We start from the raw sequence: 26332 nt of genomic DNA, 5'->3' as shown, positions 1-26332 counted from the left end.
ATAAAGTTGTCTTGAGCCAATTACAAGACTAGTGTTAAATAGCAAAATTTTAATCTAACAAAAATTGAATAGGATTTGTCTCATGCCAAGTGAAAAGAATCTTTCCATTGTGAAACACTAATTGCATAGGCTTCCTGATTTTGCATCTAGTACTAACTTAAGTAAACATCATGGTGACATGAAAGAATGAGTGCTACCAAAATCAATTAAAAGTTGAAATCTCTTACCCTGGTACGTAGTCTGTAAGAGCTTAAACCACTAAAAATTATTTGTTCTAAGCCATGATGCTCTATAGCCGCATGAATCTTGTCTCTTTTCTCTTCTACTTGATCTGTAACTATGACTACTTTTTTAGATGCAACAGCAACAGCATCTAGCTAAGTAGCATAGTGTTGTAGATCCCTCTAAGGATCTAGTAGAACCATAATTAATTGTGTTGCTAGTTGGATGAAATCTTTAAAAAAATATTAGCATTTATATTTATCTATCCTCGCCTTTAAAGGATAATCTTTTAAAAGACTTGGTATAGTGACATCTAGTCTTATGTCACCAAAGTAGAATTCCAATTTTGTAAATTATAACAAGATGAGAGAGGATGCCTTTTTTCACCTATAAGAGAAGACATCTTCTCTATCAAAACAATAAAAGTCTCCACTGTAAAATATTTTCTTGTGTCATTATCATACCCTTTTGCTATCTACTTTTTCTTGATTATTTAATGTGCAGCACTAAGTATTTTATTGTGTGTGAAATAATGCTCTTTGTCATGTACCTCTCATTTTGAATTTTTATTTTCTCCCACTTGGCTCAACTCATTCCATTGGAGTGAGGAGACTAAAAGAATGTAAGCCTTCTGAGTTTTGCAATTTATAAGTAGCATTTAAGTTATCTTTCATTTAAGCTTTTCTCTTTCTTTTCTTTTGTATCTTTATACTTAAGAACTCTCAATTTGTCTTCTCAATCATTAGTTGAAGCATTATCAAAATGTTCATTTTTATTATCCTATTTTATATCCCAATCCATGTCTTGCAATATACTCTAGGTCATTGGTGAAAGTGGCCACTTTAAGGAAATATCACTTTAACAAAACCTTAAAGAGTGTAATTTTTATAGCCTTGCATCTTTCAACTAAAAAGGTAATAACTTTTTCGCTCTTTTTTTCATTTTTTAAACTTCTTTACATAGATGCCAAGCTATGTTCATCCATATAAACCAATTTCCAATTTAAAGTTTCATCACAAAGTTGAAACTTTTTGTTTATAGTTGATTTTTTACACATGGTAGCAATGTCGCTTTCACCAAAAGTAAGTATACATATTTATCTTCTATGATTTTCTTTGTTTTTGAAGAAATAGCTTTCTTTTCTTCAAAATGTTTCCTCCCAACCATCAAATTTGTACAAATCTACCATATAGACACTCACCTTATGTTTCTATACCAACATCTTGAGCCATCACATTTTTTAAAAAGCAAATTATCCTATTATTATTGTCCGAAGTATTGTTCAAAGTTGATAAATTGGCTCAAGTTCTAGCTTCTACTTATGCATTGATGTTTGCTACTTCATTGGAGTATAACATCATAATCGATATGTTGAGATACAGGTGTGTCATGCTTTCATCATGGTGAATTTTTAACTTATTAAGTACCCAAGTATAACCCCAACTTTATGTCACGATACTCAAAGGACAATAACCTACCAATTATCATTAGTGTCACTTGACCCAAAGGAGATTATTTAAGAAATGAATTAACTACTAGAAAATAATTAAAAATGCATCTAGAACATTAGAGTTGCAATTGACATATTGTGAGGAAGGAAGAGAAGACCTATAAAAGATAAGCACCATTACAACACTAAAGTAGTACTAACCATATAAAGCAAGGTTGTAGTCCCTAGATAAGTAAGAACTTATCTTAAAACTAAAGATAAGTTCTTACTTCTCTTTAGTTTTAAGATAAGTAAGAACTTATGAACCCATGAATCCTTATAAAAAACATGTATCTCGTCTAGCAAACAATGAACATAATCTATAACTCAACCCTTAACTAATCACACAATATAAATTTGTCCAAGCATATCCTATTTGTGGTGGATGAGGGAATCAATAGATAAATGACGGCTAGGGGTGGTACTTTTATGATCAAAACAAGTATCAATTTAGCTATGCTCCAACGAAAAGATCTACCAAAGATTCATAGACAAATTATCCAATTCACAATCTTACTCTTGTTTATCGCTTTATATTAATAATATCATTATGTTTTATGATGTCATTTTTTAAATAGTGAATAAGCTCAATTGTTTTAACACTACCCTTGTAATTAAGCCACAAAGCAACTTGTAACTTACAAATTTTACAAATTAAAAAGACAAATTAACTTAGACTACTTGAGAATTCTTGGTTAGCCCTTGATAAATGTTTTGAAAAAGAGATCACATTCCTAATGGAATTACCATCTTCTAATTAACTTTTAGAAACAATAAAGTGTTGTAATCGTCTCATCTTCAAAGAGACTTGTATAAAAACTGTCTGTACTTGATAGAAGGCACATGCTAATGCATCGATATTAGTATTGTACTTGTAATGTGCTCTTTTTAAAATGAAAATATAAATCCAAAGCAAAATTGAAAAATTTTTGACTAAGTAATGACCATGGAGGACCATCCTTTTAAAACATTTTGACACTTGATATTTTTTTCCAACTAATATCCTGTGTTAGAAGTATTCTCTAGTAAGAATTTCTTTGAAATAAAGAGATGTTTTTTTCCACCAATTTGTGAACCACGAAGGATGCCACAAGTGCGAACATAAGCATTCTAGAATTTACTTATCATGGCCATACATGGAGAAGCATAGCTGAAGTGCTTACAACAGTTTTGGCATAACAACAATTCTGATATAAATACACACAAGGCTAAAAATCAATTAAGATAAGGTTTTTAGAAGAAGGGAGAAAAAAAGGGTCACCCAACAAGAGATCTAATCCCGTTGCTACCAAAATATCAAGGGATCTACTCACCCCGCCAATTAGCGATGTAATAGATTACACCACACTTGTCTGTACCCTATTTCAAATGTCATACATATTTGGGGCCGCTTCTCTGTGCAATATTTTTTGGGTACTCCACATACATACACACATAACAATGCATCATGCATTTGAGTATATACCTAGATGAATCCAAGAACATGCCGAAATTCACCTTACAAGAAAGTGCAGTTTATAACCTCATGGTAGTCATCCACAACGAGCTCACGGGACCTTGAAACAGAAAAGCTTCACTCACAAAACAGGACCGTGTCCTCTGCGATCCCCGCGAGACTCGAGTGGAATGGACTGATCAAACAATGAAAAAAAAAAAACGCTTTCAAGTGAAAGAATAAGAGACTCCCATGCACCTACACCATACATCAGAAAACAAGAAGGGACAGCAGAGAACACCAGCCAAAAGAATCAATCAAACCCCATTACAAAGCCCCTAAGTAGATGCAAGGTTCTACCTAGGGTGGGCGTGACCATGACAGTCCACTCCTTGTCTTAGTGAACAAGGATGTCTTTGTGGCAGCTCAGACCTGTAGAACGTGCAGAAGTCAAAAGAAGGCAAGCCTAGCACGTTCTTAACATCCTTCCCTTGCACAACCCATTGAAGCATTCATTAGGTACCAAAACTTCTATCTCCTGCATCACCAAGCCCTGGCACAATGAACCTACACAACAGCATTTTTCATATTTCAGATAAAGTAACTCAGAAGTTGGCAAAAGAATGCAATGAGCAGACAACTCAAAAGACGAAAAATTATGCCAGGGTTATGATTGCAGCAAGTACTACCCTTTCTCATTTAACGAGGGGTCAATGATCCCAGTGTACACCCGTAAACTACCAAAAAAAAAACCAAGTCAATAGATATTTTTCCATCATAGGCATGTTGATAGTCAATATTATTACCACAGATTGCCTTCCAAATCATAGAAAGTCCAATTAGCCACAGGAAAAGGTGAAACAAACTCTTACCCAGGAAATCTCTCTCCCAGAAGTTTCAAGGCTGGTGGAGCTGCTACAGCAGAAACCTGACACATACCAAAACACATGACGTCTCTAAGGTCACACATCGAAGAATCCTTCCACAATGGGAAAGAGCACTAACTACAACACTGACTACTGCAGTGGCAAAAGAAGATTAATGCCCCGTATCGATTTGTACAAAAGCTAATAAACTCAATGAAAAGAAGTCTAGTACATTAGCAAAGCATCTATTCTAATGCAAGGCAATCTTCAACAATTAAGCACAGCTAAGAATTGGTGACCTGCCTTCGGAGATCTGGGGATCCCACTCCTGTAGAGCAGCACCCCAAGCACCCTCCCTCCCCACCCCGGCGTGCACAAGCAGCCACCCTGTCCTCTCCGGCCCTTCATGGTCCATCCGTCCTTCCTGCCTTGATCAGCTGCCTCACACCCCCCTTCTCTCATCTGTTTCTTCTGCCTCTTCCCCGTCCTTTGCCTGCCTGTCTCCATCCCCAATCTTGCCCGGGTCACCTCTACCCTGCCCTTCGCCAAACCTTCCCTGCTCTCGCTTCTTCACTTCCTTTCTCCTCTGCTCATTAGACAGCAGATTGGTGCCCTTCAACCTTCCCCCTCAACAGGACTCCATGGCAGCCGCTCTGCCTACCCCTTCCAAGGCCACCATTAGTTGTCATTTATTCAACACAAAACTCCAGCTCCTTGCTTCCTCAGTGGCCTACCTCGACGGGTTTGCATAGTTGTCAGAAGCCAACCAACTCGGTGACAGATACATGATCTCTTGAAGCCGCCCTAGTCGACGAGCAAGGGTGCATCGTGGACATCCTATTCCTCGGCAATGGATACATCTCGAGCGGTTTTGACTTGTCCACTTCGGCTGCAAAGACCTTATCATTGAGCCCACTTGTAGTATGGAGCTCCCAGGTCTCCTTCGCCTAGTGGAAGCACAGCTTCTCCCCAGATGCAAACCTGGTGGTGGCCAGAGTTTCAAGGTTCTTGGTCTCAGTTTGCTTCCAGGATGGAGTACAACACCCTCCTCCCAGCGACAGCTACCATTGCCCTAGGCTCCCAACCTTTTGAGTGATCATTGCCGTTATTTCATGAGAAGCACACAAACAAATCAATATGACCAGCCATATTACAGCCCAAATTGCAACCAACACCCCCCCCCCTTCTCTCTTCCCTCCCAAAAAAAGTCTCCCTCGGATCCACCCCTAGACAACGAAGACCCCAGGCAAGTCCCACGACCAGAAGTACCTGACATGCAAGAGCGGCAGCCCTGGCCACAGGACTGTCGTCGTGGAGGAGGCCACACCCCAACGGACACAGAACCAACAGTAACAATTCTGACGGTGAACATTTATCTCCAGGCATGGCCAGCCCCACAGCAATTCCCCAAGCCTCTGCTCCCCATCCTCTGTCCCTCTCATCTCCACACGCTCTACCTGTGGATGATGCGACCCTGACCGCACCATCTTCATCTTCTGCCCCTAAACCATTGGCCTCTTCTTCGACTCCCCAACTCCCCGCCCTCCATGCATCTAAGGACACCCAGTGGATTATTCTTTCTTCAACTGCCTCCACTTGATTCTAGCCCCCTAGTGGACGTGGTGGCACCCTTGCCGGTGTGTCATTCTTCGCCTCTTTCTCAAGGTAGGGCATCCCCTTAGCAATGTTCAACATCCATGAAGGTTCTCCCCCTCTGGCCTTTGTACTGGCCAGCTTCTACAGCCCAAACCTCACAACCCCACCCACTCATTGAAGCTATTTCTGATCAACCTGACCCGAAGGATCGAAAAGCCACATGGGTTGACCTCATGCAGGAGTTCGACTTTGAGATCCATTACCGTAAGTGACCAACTAATCGGGTTGCTGATGCCCTTAGTAGGATCCCCAAGGTCAACGCTATCCCCTTTACTGAGATAACGACCGACTTCTATCTCTCTCTCAAAGCATGTTGCAACATGATTCCCATTTTCGTCTAGTCTAGCAATTGGTACAGGTCGGTTACAGCCCACGAGATCTGAGTGTTCTGGACAGTCCAATGAGTGTGGCTGAGAGAAAGATACTTGAAAAGTATTCTGTTAGAGGTGGATTAGTATTCAAAGATGGCAAGGTTTGTGTGCCCAGTGATCTAGACATCAAAGCTTTGATATTGCATGAACCATAGAACCATGGCCTTGATTGGCCAGCATTTCCATTGGCTAGGCATGAAATCCTTCCTTGAGGATTATGTTAGGAAGTGTAGCCAATGCCCGCTTAATAAAGCTGAAAGGTTTAAAGCTGGAGAGTTATTGCATCCTTGACAAATTCCTGAGAACAAGTGGCAAAGTGTTTTGATGGATTTTGTAGTTGGATTACCCCAGACTAGTAGGGGCCATGATTCAATCTGCGTCATTGACTGATTGACGAAGATGGCTAGATTTATCCTTACCCAAGTCGTCGGTGAAGAGTCAAGAGTTGGCTCAGCTCTTCGTGGAGCAACTGTATAAGCTCTATGGATTGCCTGAGGAGATTGTCAATGACCGGGATCCCAAATTCACGCACAATTCTGGAAATCAGTGTTTCTAAATTGGAAACACGCTTGAGAATGTCATCTTCCCAAGTCGGATGGTCAGATGGAGAGTACGAACTAGACTATGGAGGATATGCTGAGGGCATATGTCTCCAAGAGACAGTCTGAATGGGAAAGGTTATCTTCCACAACTTAAGTTTGCTTATAATAGTAGTAAGCAAGCGGCTACTAGTTTTAGCCCATTTATGCTTATGTACGGTTATCAACCGAAGTCACCCGTTGCCGTAGGACTACGGGGGTCAAGAATCAAGATTCACCCTGTGTTTCACGTCAATCGTTCATAGAAACGTCTAGGAGAAGGTGATGAGAGTATGCTAGTGGAGGAGATCCCTAATCTCGAGGCCATGACTAGGTATAAACGTACTAGATGGTCTCGGCATACCGTCTATTCAAAGTATTTGATCAAATGGAAAGGACAATCTGAGGTCGAGACTACATAGGAGTCAATGCGTAGTCTGAAGAGTCACTTCCCCGGATTCATGGCTAAGGACATCAATGGTTCTTAAGGGGGGAAGTATGTTACATCCCAAGGCTAACAAGAGTTAAGACCTTCAATTTAGGTTAACCATAGCCTAAGGGTAAGGCATCTTAAGTAGGGATAAGTAGCTACTATGAGACGTGCTATATTTGGCTCCTAGTTTATAGGAGGCCTACATAAGTGACTTTTTGAGTGAGTTTGAGCAAGAGCTCCTGAGACCTGGACTCAAGGCCTTGAGCCTACTCCATGCTTACATCCAATGGGTGTGTTCTGGTGGTATGGGACGCCAGGGACTTTGCACGTGGAGCCATGTCTCTGATGCTACTATCCCCCTATGCTCAGGAGTGAGCCTAAATGACTCCTCACCCAACTTCAGTGAGACGCAAGAGAGTGGTGATAGCAAGACTGGACTATCCAACAGGAGGCTCCCAACATTCCCTTTCTCTAGTGTTCTATTACAGGAGCTAGATGATAATCTTGTGACCGTTGTCAAATGGCAAACCCGGCCCTCACCCCGATTTTCTTATGAATTAATGGCACTGACTGTGCAGCAGCTTTCGGTCTCTTAAGATTACCCTCTTTCTCGATGCTTGCACAACAGAGTCTCACAATGGACACGTGGCTCACTATCGCCCGTCTCTTTGAAGTCATTCAGGTGCCTGAGTGGAGGCTAGTGACATTGCCTTTGGAACTGCACAAAGGCTTTGTGAGGGCAAAAGGACCAAAGGACCAAAGGACCAAATATACGAGAGATCAGAGCAAAACCACACAGCATGAAATATGTGAGTGAATATATATAATGGTGAGTACAACTATGTACAAGAGGCTAGAGCCCTCATGTGTGAGGTGACTCTGAGTAGAAAGACCAATGCAGAAGCAGAGATGATGTCGGAGCTGAAGCATGGTCGATGACGAAGGCTTGCGTCGATGTGAGGCAAAGCACTCCGAGTGGTGCTCAGTGTCGAAGGCTCGCGTCAGTGGAAGCAGAGGCACTCCGAGGTGATAGTGGCAGCGGAAGACGAGGTGATGCAGAATCTGATGACAAGGGTGCTACTGTACCTGAGATGGTCGATGAAGAGCAGAGAGGGCTGCCGTCCCGAGTGATGGTGGTGGTGGAGCAAGCTCTGATGACAAGGGTGCTACAAGACCTGAAGGGTGCAGGCTTTGATGACAAGGGTGTTGCGTACCTGAAGCAGAGAGGGCTGCCCTCCTGAGTGGTGCAAGCTCTGGTGACACGGATGCTGCGTACCTGAAGCAGAGAGGACTGCCGTCCCAATGTAGCAGAGAGTGGGCTGCTGTCCCGAAGGTGAGAGCTGAGGCAAAAATGCTGATATGCTCTATGTATAGCAGAGGGGGCTGCTGTCCCATGGGCTGTAGCAAAACACAGAAGATATGCTGATGTAAGCACTGATGTGAGCCCTGATGTAAGGCTGATGTAAACGCTGATGTCTGCTGATGTAAAACACAGATAAATGCTGATGTAGGCACTGATCTATGCTGATGTAAAACGCAGATAACAGTGCTGAAGTAAGCCTGACTTAAGCGCCCATATAAGCCTGATGTAAGGCTGATGTGAACTCAGATGATAAACGCTGAGGTAAGCCTGATGGTGTGCTGAAGTAAATGCTGATGTACACCTGATGATGAAACGCTGAGGTCAGCCCAGCAGATGATAGCAGATAGGGCTGCTGTCCCACGGTGGCCTGTAGCAGAGGGTGGGCTGCTGTCCCAGGTAGTGGCCAGATGGTACCGGACATAACAATGAAGTGGTACACCAATGATAAAAGATAGGCAAGGCTATATATACTGAGGGGGGGGTGCTGGTCAGTCACCCTAAAAGGTGTAGGCCAGCAGCCAAGACAAAAAACCCCAAATAAAATATAAAATACCCATAAAATCCCCTTTTTAGGGCTGGTAAAAATATTGTTTTCTTGACAGGCTTAGCAATATATACCATCATAAGGCCAGATGAATCTGAACTTACGAATAATTTTAAAAGAAAGAAGAGAGTCACCAAAAACAAACCCGCAAAAAAAAAAAAGGATTCTCCGTCTATACACTTCCAAACTCAACACTCTCTTTTTCATCGCATGGATGCAATTGCATGAGCCACGAAGATGGACCCAGCTCTACTCTACAAGGAGGATGGCACAAGTCTCGAGCTTCACCTCAAGCTTTGCAATTTTAGGTCAATCCTTTTTCCTTGGTATCGGTCCCCCACTGGACTCCCAAGGCCAGTGTGAGCCAGCAAGAGGAGCTTATCAACAACTTTGCTGCCTGAACACATCTGCGGGCTAGATGCAGCAATGCCATAAATGGACCGATCACCCTGCTTGAGGAGTCAAAATGCCTCATTTGGACAGACATCATTCACACCCTTCAGAGGAGATGAGAGCATCTTATAGGCAGCTCGGATCGGAAGCAACAGCGTCATGCAACCTTCTTGCACACTTGGAGTCCGGGCCCCTTCTTCACTAGGAGGCAATGGACTAATCCAACATCACAGGCCCCCAGTATGGCTTTTCCCACCCCCTCAACCATTGTACCTCCCTCCTGAAGCCACCAGCCGGAGAGGAAGCTCCTCATCTTTTTTGGTTCTCATAGACCTCTCACCATTCATGAGGATCCTTTGTAATTGTTCAACCTCTTTTGTAGAGTTGTACTATGCATCATGTGGACGCTTTCTTTGACTAATGATCTTTTCTGGGAAAAAATCTACCAGATCCCTTTTATAAACAACTCAATGAAGATGTCTAGACATGACATTTTAGTGAGGTTTTTGTAAAGAAAAAGTGCACAATCTTGCATTTGATAATACTAACTGTCCTTGGGTCTTTTTCAAACCCCTTCATTTACCATATAGATTTACTATACATATAGAATTGATCACAAAGCTAAGGACCTCCAGGGCTAGCTTAGGGTCCTAGCTCAAGGGTCTACCTTACTTGAAGAGCAAGCAAGACTAGCTCGTAAAATTTTGGGTGTTGTTATAAGCTAACTTAGTCCTAACTACATGAATGGGTTCATGATATCATGTGCCCAAATCAAATTGATAACCTAAAGGTGACTTGTTGAAAGTGGCCTTTGCTGAAACAATAGCTTTATCAATTACGTGTAGAATGTGCTTGCATAACGTGTTTTATGACACACCTACAAACCCTTTGTGGGCAGCAAAAAAGATTAAGAACTTGGAGACGTTTATTGGACTTTGACATTATGCTGCGTATTGACCTGAATTTCCAGCCATGACAGGCTAGGTGATGACTTGGTGGGCTGTGTGAATCTGGGTGAAGACTCATAACCTCAACTACAATACCTTCTCCACTATTAGGCATGTTTATCATGATCCAAGCATCTTATGGCGTAGAATATCCTTACCACATGAATTAGCTTGTGATCAACATTCCGCTCCTTTAGAAGGTCTATAGTAGCAACCATTGTCCCCCCTGCAAGATCACACAACCATCATTGCACCTCTGGCCTGAGAGAAAGAACAAAGTTAAATCCACCAAGCATACTTTGAGTTTAGAGAAGTATCCTCACACAGCCCTTCGCAGATCTAACTACCATAACACCAACTTCTCTGAGCTTAGAAGAATAATCACTAAAGCCCAGCCAAGTACCTGTTGCAAGCATAGGGTCAGCCACAATGACACGTGCATTATCCGGAAATTTTTCTGGAAGTCTGTGAATCAAAAACAAAAGCTTCTAAGTTTGCTTTCCTGAGGTTCTGTCCAACTCCTAACTTTGTCCATAGAATCACATTGAATGACCTTTGGCATGCACTGCCTGGACGTATTGATTTCAGGCAGAAAATTTAAACTCACTTGTTAAGATAAAGACTTGGCTTTAGTGTCGTTTCATCTCGCTGAAATCCTGTTCAAAGGGGATAAATTTTTTTTGTCTTTATTTAGTTGAAGCACACCACATTCTTGAGCACAATAAGAATCATACCAACATGGTAGGTTTGCGTCGCTGGCAGCACAGAGGAAACATGCTCCACAAGAACGAGGCCTGCTCTGAGTATGGGGATCACCTAACAAAAGAAATTCTCCCAATCACTGCACTGAAGCTTGAAAGCATAACATATGGTAAAGATGTTTGTACATAGGTATGCATGTATGTTTATATGTATGTAAAAGACAGGTGTTGCAAAACATAATAGTGATCATGCTGTACTATGTGCTTTGAGTATGAGGGCAGCCACTCACTAACCCTCACTGGATCTCTCGGATCAATGAACTCCACATTCGCCACCCCACAAGGAGTTTGTACTTCACCTGTTACTGTTGCCTACATGCACATGTTGAGGCAAAATTTTCAACAGCCTCCTTTATGATAGCATGTAATCCAAAGAAAGAGTATGAGGGCTCTTCCAATAACTCACCAACCAGTCTCTTGACGCTTCATAGATGAGATATCTTCCAAGCTCTGCCAGAGCACTTTCTAACAAAAGATAAACAGCCAATGGTTAACAGCTCACAAGCAGGTTTTAGATAAAAACCTCTCTTATTTTATTTTTTTAAGCGCTTACTGAAAATAGGAGGTGGGCTCAACTCGTTGCGAAGAACAGATATCCAATGCTTGATCAAAGGGTGAGGCGGTACATACACCTGTTCAAAAACATCAAGTTGGTGGCTTCCATATGACATGATCCATCCAGATTCCACTCTCGCAATTTAGTTATTTACAGACTTGTATTGCCCAAACAAGGCCACTCTGTGTGGATAAAGAACAACCTTTTCCCCAGCCTGTACATCAGAAAAAAATGTAAAGGCAATTAAAAAGCCATGCTATCCAAACACTGTTTTCTCCTCCTTCACGTTGTGCTGCAAGTGATGGCTCTACAGATTTGCTCCATAAATCCAAGTGGACCTTGCCATTATTTTAGGCAAAAACACAAACCCCTAATTGTACCAGCCCATGACCAGCATAATTTTTAAGCCCTTTCGGGGCTACCAAAATTGTCCGGGCCCAAATGGGCCTTGGGCACCTGGCCACGGCTATGTTTTGCTGCCCAAATTATGCCAAAACTTCTCCAAACTTGTTATTTTGGCTAGTCCATAATGAGTGATCGGTTTCACACATTCCTACTCTTTGGATTTGCCTGAACTTGCTCCATATACTATATACCTTCATAAGTTCAGAAAAATCTGAACTTACGAATTGAGAGATTTGAGAAAGAAATAACAGTGAAGAAGGACAAAGACAAAAACAAAGTATTTGAAAGATAAAAAATAAATAAACTAACAAACCTAGCTACTAAGGAGAGGTAGCTCCATATACTCTTTGGATTTGCCTGAACTTGCTCCATATACTCTCAATTTGACACTCTCCTCGCTAAATGCCTCCTATTTTTGGATATCCCTTCCATGGCATGCACCTAGTCTACTCATAGCACATGATAGGCATGGAAGGCATTGGGGTGGACCAGGGCACTGTCGGCCAGCAGATGGAGCACTTTCCTGATGGTGTTGGCAGCAAGAGATTTATTCATGTCAAGGAAACTAGCCAACCTACTCAGTAGGTCGGCTAGTTCACCAATCCTTCAAGGGCCTATGTAAGGCGGCACTTGGCTCATTGTTTGTTATCTGACATCTAAACAATGTTAGGTCACAATAGATTAGGTACCATAGGTTCTCCACCTTTTTATGGGCATGCCTAGGGCTGCCAAGACTTGTACCTTTTTGTACATTACGAATATACTGAAAATAAAGCTCTCTCTCTCTCTCTCTCTCTCTCTCTCTCTCTCTCCATCTCTTCTTTGCGTTTTGCATCAAGATGTTCCTGTGAAAGGTGTTTAGGGCTGAAAGAAGACACAAAGCTTACACGCATGTGACATTGGTATCAAAGCTTCAAGTTCAGCAATGCTAAACATTGATGGTAGATGAAGGTGCAGAGTCCAAGGAGAGTAACACAAGACATGGAAGAAGTTCCCAAGAGATTGGTTGGTGGTGTTCCACAAGACCCAAAAGGCCAAAGGGAATGACAGCCCTGTGAGTCGGATGCCACTTGGGGCACCCAGCATACCAAGAAAGGCTTTCAGGAAAACGGTTCCAAGGGATGATGAAGTCATACTTGTTAAAAACGCGTTTTTTTCATGGAATAAAAAATGTGAACATTTTTTTTTGGGAACGCGTTTTTTTGCAGGTGATTTTTTTTTGTGAAAAAAACCTTGGATAACGTGTTGCCGCCTGTACTTTTTCGCTTCTTCGATCTTGCTGCTACCGCCCTCCATTGTACACAAGCTGCCGCCACCTGCTATTCGCGCCTGCAACCTACTGTTGTCTCTGCTCTGCCTGCTGCTCCCTTTGCTCCAACCTCCGCCTACAGCCTGCAACAGTGCTGCTTCAGTCTCTGCACTGTGCAGGCTGCACCCTGGTCCCTCCTATGTGCTGCAGGCAACAACCTGCTCAGTGCTCCCGCCTCTCTACTGCTCCCACAGGCCACCTCAAACCTGCCCCTTCTGCTCAGTGCTCCCACCTTTTTCCTCTTCTACACCCAGCTTTGCCCCATTTGCTCCTAAGTCTTGAAATGGGCCAAACTCCCAATCTAGTGAATGCACATGTAGAGGACCTAACTAATTACAATGAAAGTGGCCAATCCAGGTGGAGATGCAAATATTGTGGTGGCATTTATACAAGGAAGGCTACCCGTATCAAAGCCCACTTGGCCGGGTTAAAGGGAAAGGGCATTGCTATATGCCCTAGAGTGCCTAAAGATTTGGTGAATCAGGTACGAGCACAGATGGCTGCAAAGCTCAAGATGAGGGAGAGGAGTTGTCGGGCAGTGGTCAAGGTGTGACCAAAAGGGCAAAGAATCCAGGAGAGGAAAGTGAAGGATCGGGTCATGTCACCAACCTGGACATTTCCCAGTATGAAAGGGGTCTAGTAGACTCCAGGATGCCTAAATATTTGGAAAGTACAAGCTTTGGGAATGGGGGATTATCCTAGAATACAAAGGACCACACTCCTAAAATTTAGGAGAATTGCTATTTTTTGCCCGACTCCGATGGAAATTCTGTTCGCGTCATTACATCTGGAATTGACCAGATACCAAGAGTTAGCAAAGTGCCTATGACAGAATGTCTACTAGTTGGGATATTTTTAGAGGTAAAGATTATGGAAGGACCCATCTTTTAGATTGGGACATGTGGCAAGAAAGTGGACCAAAGTGAGACAAGTGGCCTGACACTTGTTAGAAAGTGGATCAAAGTGAGACAAGTGGCCTCACACTTGTCACTTCAGCTATTGTGTGGCTCTCCACTTGTCATTGTAGCCTTCTCTTGCCATTTTAGCTCATGGGAGGCCTAAATCTATAAATTGGAGCCCCCTCTCTTCATTAATAGAGGCTCTCTTGCTGCACACTAGCCTCTACCACCATTGAAGGCTTTCCCAATGATGGCTACTCTCTTTCTCTCTCTCTCTTGAAGGCTACCCATGAAGAATACCGGCTGTTGGGGACTATTTTGGAGGCTTCCATCGCGAAGAAATACTGAAGCCACTGTAATGGTTGTACAAGCCCTTGTACCTGCTGTACCAGCCAGTGTACTGGCTGTACCAGCCCTTGTACTTGCCGTACCTACTGTACCAACCATTGTACCAACTGTACCAACCACTGTACCTGCTGTACCAACCCTTGTACCAACTGTACCAGCCACTGTATCTATTGTACCGGCTGAATGGAGAGCTGAACCTGTTGTACCAACTCTATCGCATGAAGACCCGTGGTTTTTGGGGAAGAATCAGTACCCACACGGAGGTATATGGATTATATTGTTGGCTCGGCATTCCTACAGCCTATGTTCCGGCTTGGTTACCTCGTGTTGGGCTGTGTTACGGCATTTGTATATGGATAATCCGGCATCTCCCGTGGGGAGAGTAAGGCCCTAAGCTGGTACATGATATTAATCTCCTTGGGTAATAAAATACTCCAAGGGGGGGGTCGGCCCATTCCAACCTCAGTGTGGTGTCACATGTGCAAGATCCATTTATTTGTGGATGTTTTGTCCAACTTTTATGTTTTATGCAAAGTGATGATGGATGTGTTAAGGCTATGGCCATGTTTAAGTGTTTTAATATGCATTGATGGTATCAACAAGTGTGTCAAAGGCCCTAGCCCCCCGGGCACCTGCCGCGAGTTACAGGTCAAGCTGGGCAAGATGTGGCTTAAAGTTCGGTGCACATGCAAATGCCTGTTAGTGGCACATTGTCACGTCCACCTAAGTTGCTCATGGTGAATGCATTGAAGAGGGGGAGAGTGAAAGCAGGCATCCAAAAGCAAGCTGTAGCAGCGGCTACAGCTTGCAAATCGTCACGTCCACCTAAGTTGCTCATGGTGAATGCATTGAAGAGGGGGAGTGTGAAAGCACGCATCCAAAAGCAAGCTGTAGTAGCGGCTACCAGGGAGATAACCAAATTGTTCATTCAATGTGCATTATCCTTCCACATATTGAAGACAAAGCGATGGAAAAGTTGCATGAGGACAGTGAGCCACATCGACTATGAGTGGGAGGGACCTTCATACGAGGCCTTGCGCACTCATGAGCTTAGGAGAGTGTCACTAGCCTGGACATTTCCCAGTATGAAAGGGGTCTGGTGGACTCCAGGATGCCTAAATATTTGGAAAGTACAAGCTTTGGGAATGGGGGATTATCCTAGAATACAAAGGACCACACTCCTAAAATTTAGGAGAGTTGCTATTTTTGGCCCGACTCCAATGGAAATTCTATTCGCGTCATTACATCTGGAATTGAGCAGATACCAAGAGTTGGCAAAGTGCCTATGACAGAATGTCTACTAGTTGGGATATTTTTAGAGGTAAAGATTATGGAAGGACCCATCTTTTAGATTGGGACATGTGGCAAGAAAGTGAGACAACTGGCCTGACACTTGTTAGAAAATGGATCAAAGTGAGACAAGTGGCCTCACACTTGGCACTTCAGCTATTGTGTGGCTCTCCACTTGTCATTGTAGCCTTCTCTTGCCATTTTAGCTCATGGGAGGCCCAAATCTATAAATTGGAGCCCTCTCTCTTCATTAATGGAGGCTCTCTTGTTGCACACCAGCCTCTACCACTGTTACAGGCTGCCCTAATGATGGCTACTCTTTTTCTCTCTCTTGAAGGCTGCCCATGAAGAATACCGGCTGTTGGGGACTGTTTTGGAGGCTTCCATCGCGAAGAAATACTGAAGGCAAGGGTATTTAATCATTTATTATGATTTCTAGCCATTGTATTTGTTTTACCAGCTTGTGTACCGGCTGTACCAACTTCTGTACTTGCTGTACCAACCACTGTACCTACTGTACTAGTCACTGTACATGTTGTACTAGCATTTGTACTTGTACCTGCTGTGCCAGCCAAAATACTCCAAGGGGGGGATCGGCCCATTCCGGCCTCTATGCGGTGTCACACGTGCAAGCTCCATTTTCAGCATTTGTGGATATTTTGTCCAGCTTTTATGTTTTATGCAAAGTGATGATGGATATGTGTTAACCCGGGTAACCGCCGCGAGTTACATTGGTATCACAGCATAGGCTTTCTTGGAAGCGGAGGCTTCCTTCTATCAATAAGGAAGAGAAAAGATCTCAAGTGGGGACCACACTTACCATCATTGCTATTAAGCATGGCCAGCCACTTCATAGCCTATGAAGCAAGAGCATGAGCATAAGCATGAGCATGAGACAGCTTGTTGATCTAAGAATTTATGAATTCACAAAATTTATCTTGGAAGTATGGAGTTGGCTTTATGTGCACACGTTTAGCACTCTTTCCATATGGATATTGTGGATTATACTATCAAGCTTACAGGCAAGCTGTGTGGGAGAAACAGAATTAGGGTTAGGTTAATGTGAGAGACATACACAGAGAAGCACAAGGGAAGAGAGAGAGAGAGAGTTGTGGGGATAAGTCAACTCATGAGGCATGAGTGTGTGACTCCCCTATCACACATGTATATTGCACTAGTACACATAGTGCACTTAGTACATTAAAAGTACTAAGTGTACTATGTACTATAACTTATGGGCTTGTACACACTATAAGGGTGGGCATAACGCCTTTACCCCAACAACCTCCCACTTAAGGGCAAAGTGCCCTTAAGTAAAGGAAAAGAAAAAATCAGCATGTACATGATAATATACAAGGCCATATCAAGGCTGAAACTGGCCTCATCCAATGCCCATCAAGTGTCTGCAATGAGCAAACCGCTCCGGAGGCAAACTCTTCGTCAACAGATCAGCCGGGTTGTCATCCGTATGAATCTTAACAAGCTGAATTTGCTTGTTCTCTATCACCTCTCTGATGAAGTGATACTTCAGATCCACATGCTTCGTCTTTGCATGAAAGACAGGGTTCTTTGCCAACTGGATGGCACTCTGACTGTCACAATGCAACAATGGAATATCCCCTGTATAACCCAAATCAACCACTAACCGAGATAGCCATAATGCCTCCTTGCAAGCCTCTGTGGCTGCAATATACTTGGCCTCTGTAGTAGATAAGGCAGTGCACTTCTGCATCCTGCATATCCATGACACAGCACCTCCTGTGAATGTAAATACATAACCGGTAGTAGACTTCCGGTTATCTGGATGACCGGCATAATCCGAATCCGTGTAACCATGCACTAATGCATCCTGTTTGCCAAAGCAAATGCACATATCCTGTGTGCCCTTCAGGTATCTCATGACACCTTTCACTGCTTCCCAATGCTTCTTGCCAGGGTTGGCCATGTATCTAAAAACCACTCCCACTGCAAATGCAATGTCCGGCCTAGTAGCAACCATGGCATACATGAGACTGCCACAAGCTGAAGCATACGGAATCTTGGCCATATCAGCCCTGTCTCTATCTGACTGTGGGTTGTCCATAGCACTGAGTTTCACATATGGAGGCAAAGGAGTACTAGTCTTCTTCCCCCCATCCATATTGAACCTCTGCAAGACTTTGCCAATGTATTCCTTCTGAGACAAATACAACACATGCTGATTTCTGTCCCGAAGTATCCGCATACCCAAGATGTGATTTGCATCACCCAAATCCTTCATATCAAAGGTTTGATGCAGTCTCTGCTTCAAGGCATCCATCTCTTTACGAGATTTCCCGGCAATCAACATATCATCAACATACAAGATGAGGATCAATAGACTGCCATCCAAAGCTTTTTTGGTGTACAAGCAGTGATCTATGTCACTTCTCCTGAATTTCTGAGATTTCATGAATGTATCAAATTTATGATACCATTCTCTTGGTGCCTGTTTGAGCCCATAAAGACTCTTTTTCAGCTTGCATACAAGCTTCTCCTTTCCACTCACTGCATAACCCTCTGGCTGCTGCATATATATCTCCTCATGGAGATCACCGTGAAGAAAAGCAGTCTTCACATCCATCTGAATCAAGTCCAGATCATCATGTGCAACCAAAGCCAACACAGCTCTAAGTGTGGTCATTTTGACCACTGGAGAGAAGATCTCATCAAAGTCCACACCATATTCCTACTTGAAGCCCTTAGCCACTAACCTGGCTTTGTATCTTGGCTTTGCATCTGGTGCAACTTTGAGCCTGTATACCCACTTGCATGGCAAAACCTTCTTGCCTGCAGGCAAAGGCACCAACTTCCAAGTTCCATTTTTATGCAGAGAATCCATCTCTAACTTCATGGCACGCTCCCAAAGAGCCTTGTCTGCCCTCTGTAAAGCCTCCTTGTAACATGAGGGCTCCCCACAGTCAGTGAGCATCAAGTAGTCAACCCCTGGAACGAACTTGTCAGGGGCTCTGGAGGGTCTTGTGGACCTCCGTACCCAATGACCATCATTTGCAGGTTGCTGTCCAGCCTGCATATCACCCATTGGTGGCTCCTGTTCCATGCCATAGGGCTGAAAAATCATGCCCGGTATTTCCTCTAACTGTGGTATATCCATAGGGATATCTTCTGCCATCTCTGGCTGTCCATTTGGACCATTTTCAGCACCATTTAAGGGCTGGTTTTCCTGCTGTAATGGCTGATTTACAGCCTTTGGTTGTTGTCCATGATGTCCATCATCATCAAAGATGACTCTGCCAGGCTCCTGTTGCCTTGCAGGCTCCTTATACATGCATGTTTCATCAAAAATGACATCATTGCTGCGTATAATCTTTCTATTTATGGGATCCCAAAGTCTATACCCCATTTCACCTCTGTCACCATATCCTAGGAATATGCATTTGTGAGACTTGGGATCAAGTTTGGTGCGCATTTCCCTGCGTATGTGCACGTACGCAACGCAACCAAACACTCTCAAGTGCTTGTATGACGGAGGCTTCCCTGTCCATACTTCTTCTGGCACTTTCCCACCAAGCCTCGTGTTAGGTGACCTGTTTATAAGGTGAACGGCTGTCATAACAGCTTCAGCCCAAAAACCATGAGGTAATGCAGCATGTGACAACATAGAACGGACCTTCTCCTGAATGGTCCTGTTCATCCTCTCTGCTGTCCCGTTTTGTGGAGGATCATAAGGAGTAGAGAGCTCCCTCTTGATGCCTTTAGCATCACAAAAGTCCTGAAACTGTTTGGACATATACTCTCCACCATTGTCGGAACGCAAAGCCTTCAGTGTTTTGCCAGTTTGATTTTCAACAAGAGCAACAAACTTCTGAAACACTAAGAATGTATCACTCTTCAAACGAAGAGGATAAACCCACACCTTGCGTGTGGCATCATCTATAAAAGACAAAGTATTTTGCCCCTCCCAAAGAAAGCTGAGGCATCTCACATACATCTGTATGCACAAGCTCTAACTGAGCATCTTTCTGTCCAAGAGCTTTCTTGTGGGGGCACTGTAATTGCCTACCATATATACAATGCTCACAAAACTGAAAACTTGAAAACTTTAGAGAAGGCAAGTAACCCAAACGAGACAATTGCTCCATTCCTTTGACACTCGTGTCCCAACCAGCTATGCCACATAGAAATTTCCGGAAGCTCGGTTGCATTTACATTAGCATGGTGACAAACACCTGCATGCATGAAATAAAGAGTGTCCACCTTAGAGCCTCTGGCAACAACCAGTGAGCCCTTACTAATTTTCCACTTTCCACTACCAAATGTGGTAACATAATCAGCATCATCAAGCTGTCCAGTAGAAAGCAGATTCTTCTTGATCTCAGGCACATGCCTGACATCATGGAGCATAAGCTGTGAGCCATCTGAAAACACAAGCCTCACATCACCTCTGCCAAGAATCTTGCATGCATGGTTATCACCCAAATAAACCACTCCTTCATTGCCAGCAGTATACCTGACAAACAAGTCTCTGCAACCTGTGACATGAAAGGAGGCACCTGAATCAATGATCCATGAGTGCATACCATGACCACATGTAAGAAGTGAATGGGCATCAAGTGAAGACGTAAAGAGGACCTCATCCTCACTGCCACCTGCATGTGACACATTGATTTCTTCAATCTTGACTCCACTTTTGCCCTTTGGCTTTACATCTTTGGCTTCATCTTTCTCTTTGTCTTTGCCTTTTCCCTTTTCTTTTTGATCATTTTTCCATTTGTAGCATTGCTTTTTAATGTGTCCCTTCTTACCACAATAATGGCATTCCAAATCCTTTTTGGAGCGAGACTTACTCCTTCCCCATTCTTGGCTTTTTCCCCTTTGCTGGGATCTCCCACGTGCATTCATTGCATTGGACTTTCCAACAGAGTTGTTTTTCCTGTTCATCTCTTCTTGAAGAAGAGCACCCTCAACATCTGCATATGACAGCATAGCATGCGAATTGCTAGTGGCTGTCCTGAATGTGTCCCAACTCTCTGGCAAAGTGCATAACAAAAAAGTGGCTTTGAACTCATCGTCCATTGCCAACTTTTGATTAATGACCTAGCTGACAATACCATTAAACTCATTTAGATGGGCTGTCATAGACGCCCCTTCCTTCATCTGAAGACCTATGAGTTTCTTCAACCAATACACTTTGCTTGAGGCACTTTGTTGGGCATACAAGTCCTGCAATCTCTGCCACATTCCCCAAGCTGTCTTCTCTTCACGAATGCTGAAAAGTAATGAGTCTGACACAGACAACATGATAGTAGATCTTTGCCAGCTCATCCATATCTTCCCACTCTTCAGCAGTAAGAGAAGCGGGCATCACACCCCTTTCTTTGATAGGCTTGTGCTGCTTTTTCTGGAGCAACACATTGTAGCACTGGGTTTGCAAAATATCATAATTATGCGAGCCTTCAAGCTTCTTGATGTGAAGCAATGAAGAGCTCTCACCTGTGGTTGCCATAGCAATATGCAACCTGTCAATGCCTGACTCCCTGCAAAATGTGCAAACACTGCACCAAAAGCACACAAAGTGCTCACAGTTTTTCTCCCAAGCTTTATCTCCCACTGCAGAAGCACAAATGCAACTTTTCTCCCACTTTATGTGATGAAATCACCAAAATCTGGTTGCTGCAGATTTTGGACAGCACCTTAAATGTGCTCTTTTGCCCTTCCAAAGTACTGTACAACAGTACCAAGTGCTCACCAATGATGTACCAAACCTGTACCGGCAAGTACAGCAGCTGAAATTGAACCTTTTGGTCACTCAAAACAGTGTACAGCCATCCCAAAACTTGCACAAAGCTGTGCCAAATCTGTACCAGCAGGTACAATAGCAATAAATGCTCTCCTGGCTGTCCAAATGAGTGAAAATCAGACTTTTACAGTCCTGTACACTGCATACAACAGTCCCGAACAGAAATTGGGCAAAAGCCCCTTGACTGCAAGCTGATTTTTGAGGATTCAAGGCATAAATGTCTTGCCTGCTGCTTTGCCAAGCTCAACAAGCATACAAACTTGAAAAGCCCCTTGATTTAAGATCAATTTCTGATCATACATGGTACATTGACGCACATGAAGGCATCCAGAGTGTTCACGATGCTTCCCCCTGGCCACATATACATCAAATACATGAAAGCCCCTTGATTTACAGGCACATTGAGTGCTTGTAAGGCATCAGCACATTATCCACAGCATCAAATGCGATTGCCTGCATGCAAATCAACCAAATCGGCACAAAAGCCCCTTGATTTGCACTACAATTTGCTGCAATTTTGCCCAAATGTGCGATTTTTCACATCATACAGCATGTATGAGTGCTTAATTGCACAATTACATCAAAAGCCCCAAATTTCGACATTCAATTTCCTGCAAATTGATCCTGATTGTGACCAATGTCACCCAATTTTGCCAATTTTGCTCAAAAATTGAGCAATTCGGCGCTTGTATCTGCTCAATTAATGATTGCACCTGCTCAATTGCAAGTCCCAAAAAAAATTTGAGGAAAATACCTTGTAATTTTCTGATTTTTTGTTGCAGGAAAGGGGGGTGGTGATGCTGCTGCAGAAAATTTGATGCTGTTGCAGAAAAGGGAGGGAGGCTTCTTGCTGATGTTGCTACACGCTCAGGCTGATCCAAACGCTGCAGAGCTCTGTGGACAGCAGCACGGAAGACCTCAAGAGGGCAGTCGCAGGCACAAGGTGCACAAGATGTAGAACTTGCACCTTCCACGAAGCGCCAGCAGCAGTTTTTGAATTTCCCCTTGCGTGTGGACCTCCAGCGCTGAAGGCCTGTTCCGCCTGGCTGCTGCAGGCGTAAAGTCACAAGGTGTGTAAACTTCACGTCGCCTGTGTTTCCGCCTGGTACGCTGCTTTCGCTTAACGTATGTACGCCCAGCGCTAGCCTCCTCGCTGCCTCAGCCACGCTACGGGTCGCTTAGGTGGCCAGCCGACTCCATATCAACCCGCCTTGTGGACTTCGTTCGCCTACGGCTGCTGCCTTCGCCAATGGCTCAACGCCCGCCAGCCTTCGATCGAAAGCCTTCGCCTAGTTGTATGGCTTTTACGCTTTCGCTTCAATTTCGCCTAGCGCCAGCCTTCGCTCCACGGATCCAGTGCTACACGTAGCTAGCCGTCGACCTTCAATGTTCGCCTCCTTCCTGCGTTACTAGACTGGATGACTGTAAAAGCCATCAATGCAAGAAACCCTATTCGAGCAGAGGAAGAGATGAATAGCACCGCCTTCTAGCTCTGATACCAGTTGTGTGGGAGAAACAGAATTAGGGTTAGGTTAATGTGAGAGACATACACAGAGAAGCACAAGGGAAGAGAGAGAGAGAGAGTTGTGGGGATAAGTCAACTCATGAGGCATGAGTGTGTGACTCCCCTATCACACATGTATATTGCACTAGTACACATAGTGCACTTAGTACATTAAAAGTACTAAGTGTACTATGTACTATAACTTATGGGCTTGTACACACTATAAGGGTGGGCATAACGCCTTTACCCCAACACAAGCTATATGGAGATATATCTCAGGATATCTTAAGGATATGGTGACGAGATATTTCTTTTGGCTTCATGACTAACCTGGCAAAGAAAAGCTAAGTATACTTTGAGTTTGCAAAGTTAGTGCTTTTGCTATGAAGTGTTTTTGATGTTCACTAACCCTTGTATAGCCATGCAAGGAGAAAGGTGGTGTTGTTTGCCTTGAGATGGTTTTAGGGAAACATTGTTTATGGCTCCCTTTATTGGGATGGATTATATCTATGGAGATTTCTTTCTTGGACAAGATTTATATAGATATTGGGCTTCACAAGCAATTTCTATGGACGAATCTGTCCGAGTTTATAAAGAAGAAATCTTTGGATATCTCATGGATATGATGCTTTTATGGATAAAGTCCACCTCTACTCCAAGGTGTGTGGTTAGTACGGAGTATGTGGTAAGAGGTATGGTATACAGGTCTATGGATTCCTGGACTTCTTTTCTAGGGATTTGGATGTATCCTCAGGTTTATGGATTATTCTTTTTGGCTCCCTTTATTTGGGATGCATTGGACTTATGAAACTCATAGTTCACATACCCTGTGTAGTGTTCTCGTCCTACGTGCTCTCTTGAAGATTGTTTCTACCATGTGTGGGTGGAACAATAGAGAGCAAATGGAAGGGAACATGGGCACTTCAGAGGGTAGTGTTGAGCACAACATGCCGTGTGTAGTGTTCTCTTGTCCTACGTGCTCTCTTGAAGATTGTTTCTACTATATCTGGGTGGAACAATAGAGAGCAGATGGAAGGGAACATGGGCACTTGAGAGAGTAGTGTGAGTTGGTGGCCGAAATGCCTACAAACTATTGGTGGCCGAAATGCCTATAAACTATGTGTAGCAGAAATGCTTATGGAACACCAGGCTATTTATGCCTGCGAGTGATTGTTTTATCTTGTTACTTGAGCCCACCTATCATCCAAGGTGTGTGGTCAAGAGTACCAACACGGAGTGCAAGTGGTAAAGTGGACATGATACCTGGTTGGCAAGGGACTTATGTGTACGCCAAGGGTCATGTGGATTGACACATGTTTGTGTGCTTTGAGCTTGGATTATGATATCTCGACTTAGGGGACTGTTTTGTCTCGCCCATTTATTTGGGACATGGATTTATTTATCTTTATGCCATATTAGAATCACTATCTCCCCATACAGAGGCCAAGAGGTTCATTGTTCATCTCACTATGCATGTGGATTCATGTTGGGGTTGTGAGAGGGCAATTCGATGAACACTCCACCATACACATGGATTCGTGTTGCGATTGTCGAGTGAGTGTTTCATTGTTTCCACACCATGCTTGTTGATCAGAGTTGAGATTGTATGGGAGAACATGGGAACTGTTGGGATTGGGAGAAAGGATTGCCAGAACTATGGAAAACCAGCTTTTCTGTCACCATGGTTTGTGCTCTTGAATGGCACCAGTTTGTGTGCATAGCACATGTTTCTGTGCGAGGCACTAGTTTCTTGTGCATGGCACTTATTTAAGTGTCTTAGCACCTGGTTGGTGATTTTCATTGGCATATGATTATCTCATTGATATTGATGATTGAGACACAATTGGCTCTTGTGCCTGTGTCTAGCATATCTTCCATGGAATTCTCGCCCATTTATTTTGGGACATGATTTTGATATTGGTATTATGAAGACTTATCTTTTTTTTTTTTCCGAGAAAAGATCCTTTCATTAGTTATATAAAAACGCCCGTAGGGCTACAAAAGATCCTCTCCTACTCATAAGAAAACAAAGCAGAGATCCAAGCAAGGCAGCTAGGGAGACTCTCCCTAGGTGCATAAAAATACAAATATCAGTACAAAGACTGAGGGGCTATATCATACAATAGGAGGGAGGAAAAGCCAAACAGGTGGCCTGTAGTGCCAGCGGGGGGAACCCGCGTGTAGGATATAGAAGGGGCCGCTGCGCCAAGTGGTGTGAAAGGCCTTGCGCCGCAAGATCGCCTCATCCGAGTCACCCCGGATGCGGTCATACTGTCCTCGCAGAGTGTGGATCAACTCCTGCCAAATCCCCCGAATAGTCTCTGCTGGTGGCTCCAGTCTCCCCTCAAAAGCCCTGAAACACCGAGCTCTCCAGGTGAACCATATGGTGAGGCTGCTGAGGAGCTCCCATCGTAGATCCCTCTCCTGTGTCCAGCTGGCGGTCGAGAAATCCGGTGAAGGAACCAGGCGAGGCTGGCCCCTAATGAATCTGATGGCCTGGCTCTCCTGCTCCGTCTCATAGCCCATAGCAAGCCCTGACGAAGTCGACCAAGCAGCGGAACCCCACGTATACATACCCTCTGGAGAGAGGGGGACCAGAATGCGTAGCATCCATAGCCAAATCTACTGCGCCTGAGGACAGTCCCATAGGCAATGTCTCTGTGTCTCCATAGGGTGGCCGCATCGGCCGCAGGCCGCCGGAAGACCGCTGTAGACAAGCCAGGTGCCAACTGCAGAGCCCCTGTGGGTGACCAGCCACTGGAAGGTTGAGATCCTGCGTGCCTATCGACTAGCCCAGAGCCTGGTCCAAAAATCCTCCAGGAACTCCTGTGAGATTCCCTGTAGCCGCCAATGCTCCAATGCAGCTGGAGAGCCCAATCTTCTCGCCATCAAAATATGTCGCCCCAACCGAACAGTATACTGGAAAAAGGTGATCTCTGTGGCCTCGGGGGATGCATAAGGATCATGCCACTCGGACTCGCCAGGATCCCATTGGAGCCGGGCCAAAGGGCGCGCTGCATAAGCCCATATGCGCCAATCAGAGTCCACATCTGCAGGGTCTGGGTCAATATGCCACTTCCGAGAAGCGGCGGCCACTACCCGTATCCTTTGAAAAATGCACTCTGCAACCAAAGGCAACTCCACCTCCACTCTCTGAAGTCTACCCTCATCCTGGATCTCATAG

At 44.0% G+C, this 26332-nt stretch overlaps 1 protein-coding gene across 5 annotated transcripts in view; it reads right to left on the bottom strand.

Moving 5' to 3' along the window:
• Window positions 1-2968: 2968 nt before the first annotated feature.
• LOC147641675 (uracil phosphoribosyltransferase-like) overlaps window positions 2969-26332 on the bottom strand; it is a 46137-nt gene continuing 22773 nt past the window's right edge. Inside the window, exons 3-14 of one of the 5 annotated variants that reach the window (XM_086798116.1) lie at window positions 11612-11690; window positions 11465-11523; window positions 11293-11370; window positions 11032-11113; window positions 10905-10953; window positions 10701-10762; window positions 10456-10523; window positions 4019-4074; window positions 3836-3883; window positions 3670-3713; window positions 3507-3578; window positions 2969-3342 (exon numbers count right to left, since the gene is read on the bottom strand). In XM_086798116.1, coding sequence (XP_086654242.1) covers window positions 3544-3578; window positions 3670-3713; window positions 3836-3883; window positions 4019-4074; window positions 10456-10523; window positions 10701-10762; window positions 10905-10953; window positions 11032-11113; window positions 11293-11370; window positions 11465-11523; window positions 11612-11690 — 660 coding nt within the window. In that variant the 3' untranslated portion in view covers window positions 2969-3342; window positions 3507-3543. Of the gene's footprint in view, window positions 3343-3451; window positions 3714-3835; window positions 3884-4018; window positions 4075-10455; window positions 10524-10620; window positions 10763-10904; window positions 10954-11031; window positions 11114-11292; window positions 11371-11464; window positions 11524-11611; window positions 11691-26332 lie in introns of those variants that run through there. The other 4 variants (XR_015265823.1, XR_015265829.1, XM_086798125.1 and 1 more) reach the window with 4 other exon arrangements.

This window comes from Cibotium barometz, chromosome 1 (genome assembly GCF_041138505.1).
Source record: "Cibotium barometz isolate CiBa-2024 chromosome 1, ASM4113850v1, whole genome shotgun sequence".
Classification (NCBI taxonomy): Eukaryota; Viridiplantae; Streptophyta; class Polypodiopsida; order Cyatheales; family Cibotiaceae; genus Cibotium; species Cibotium barometz.
The sequence above is the reverse complement of the archived record's forward strand: the minus strand, read 5'-3'. Positions and strand labels throughout refer to the sequence as shown.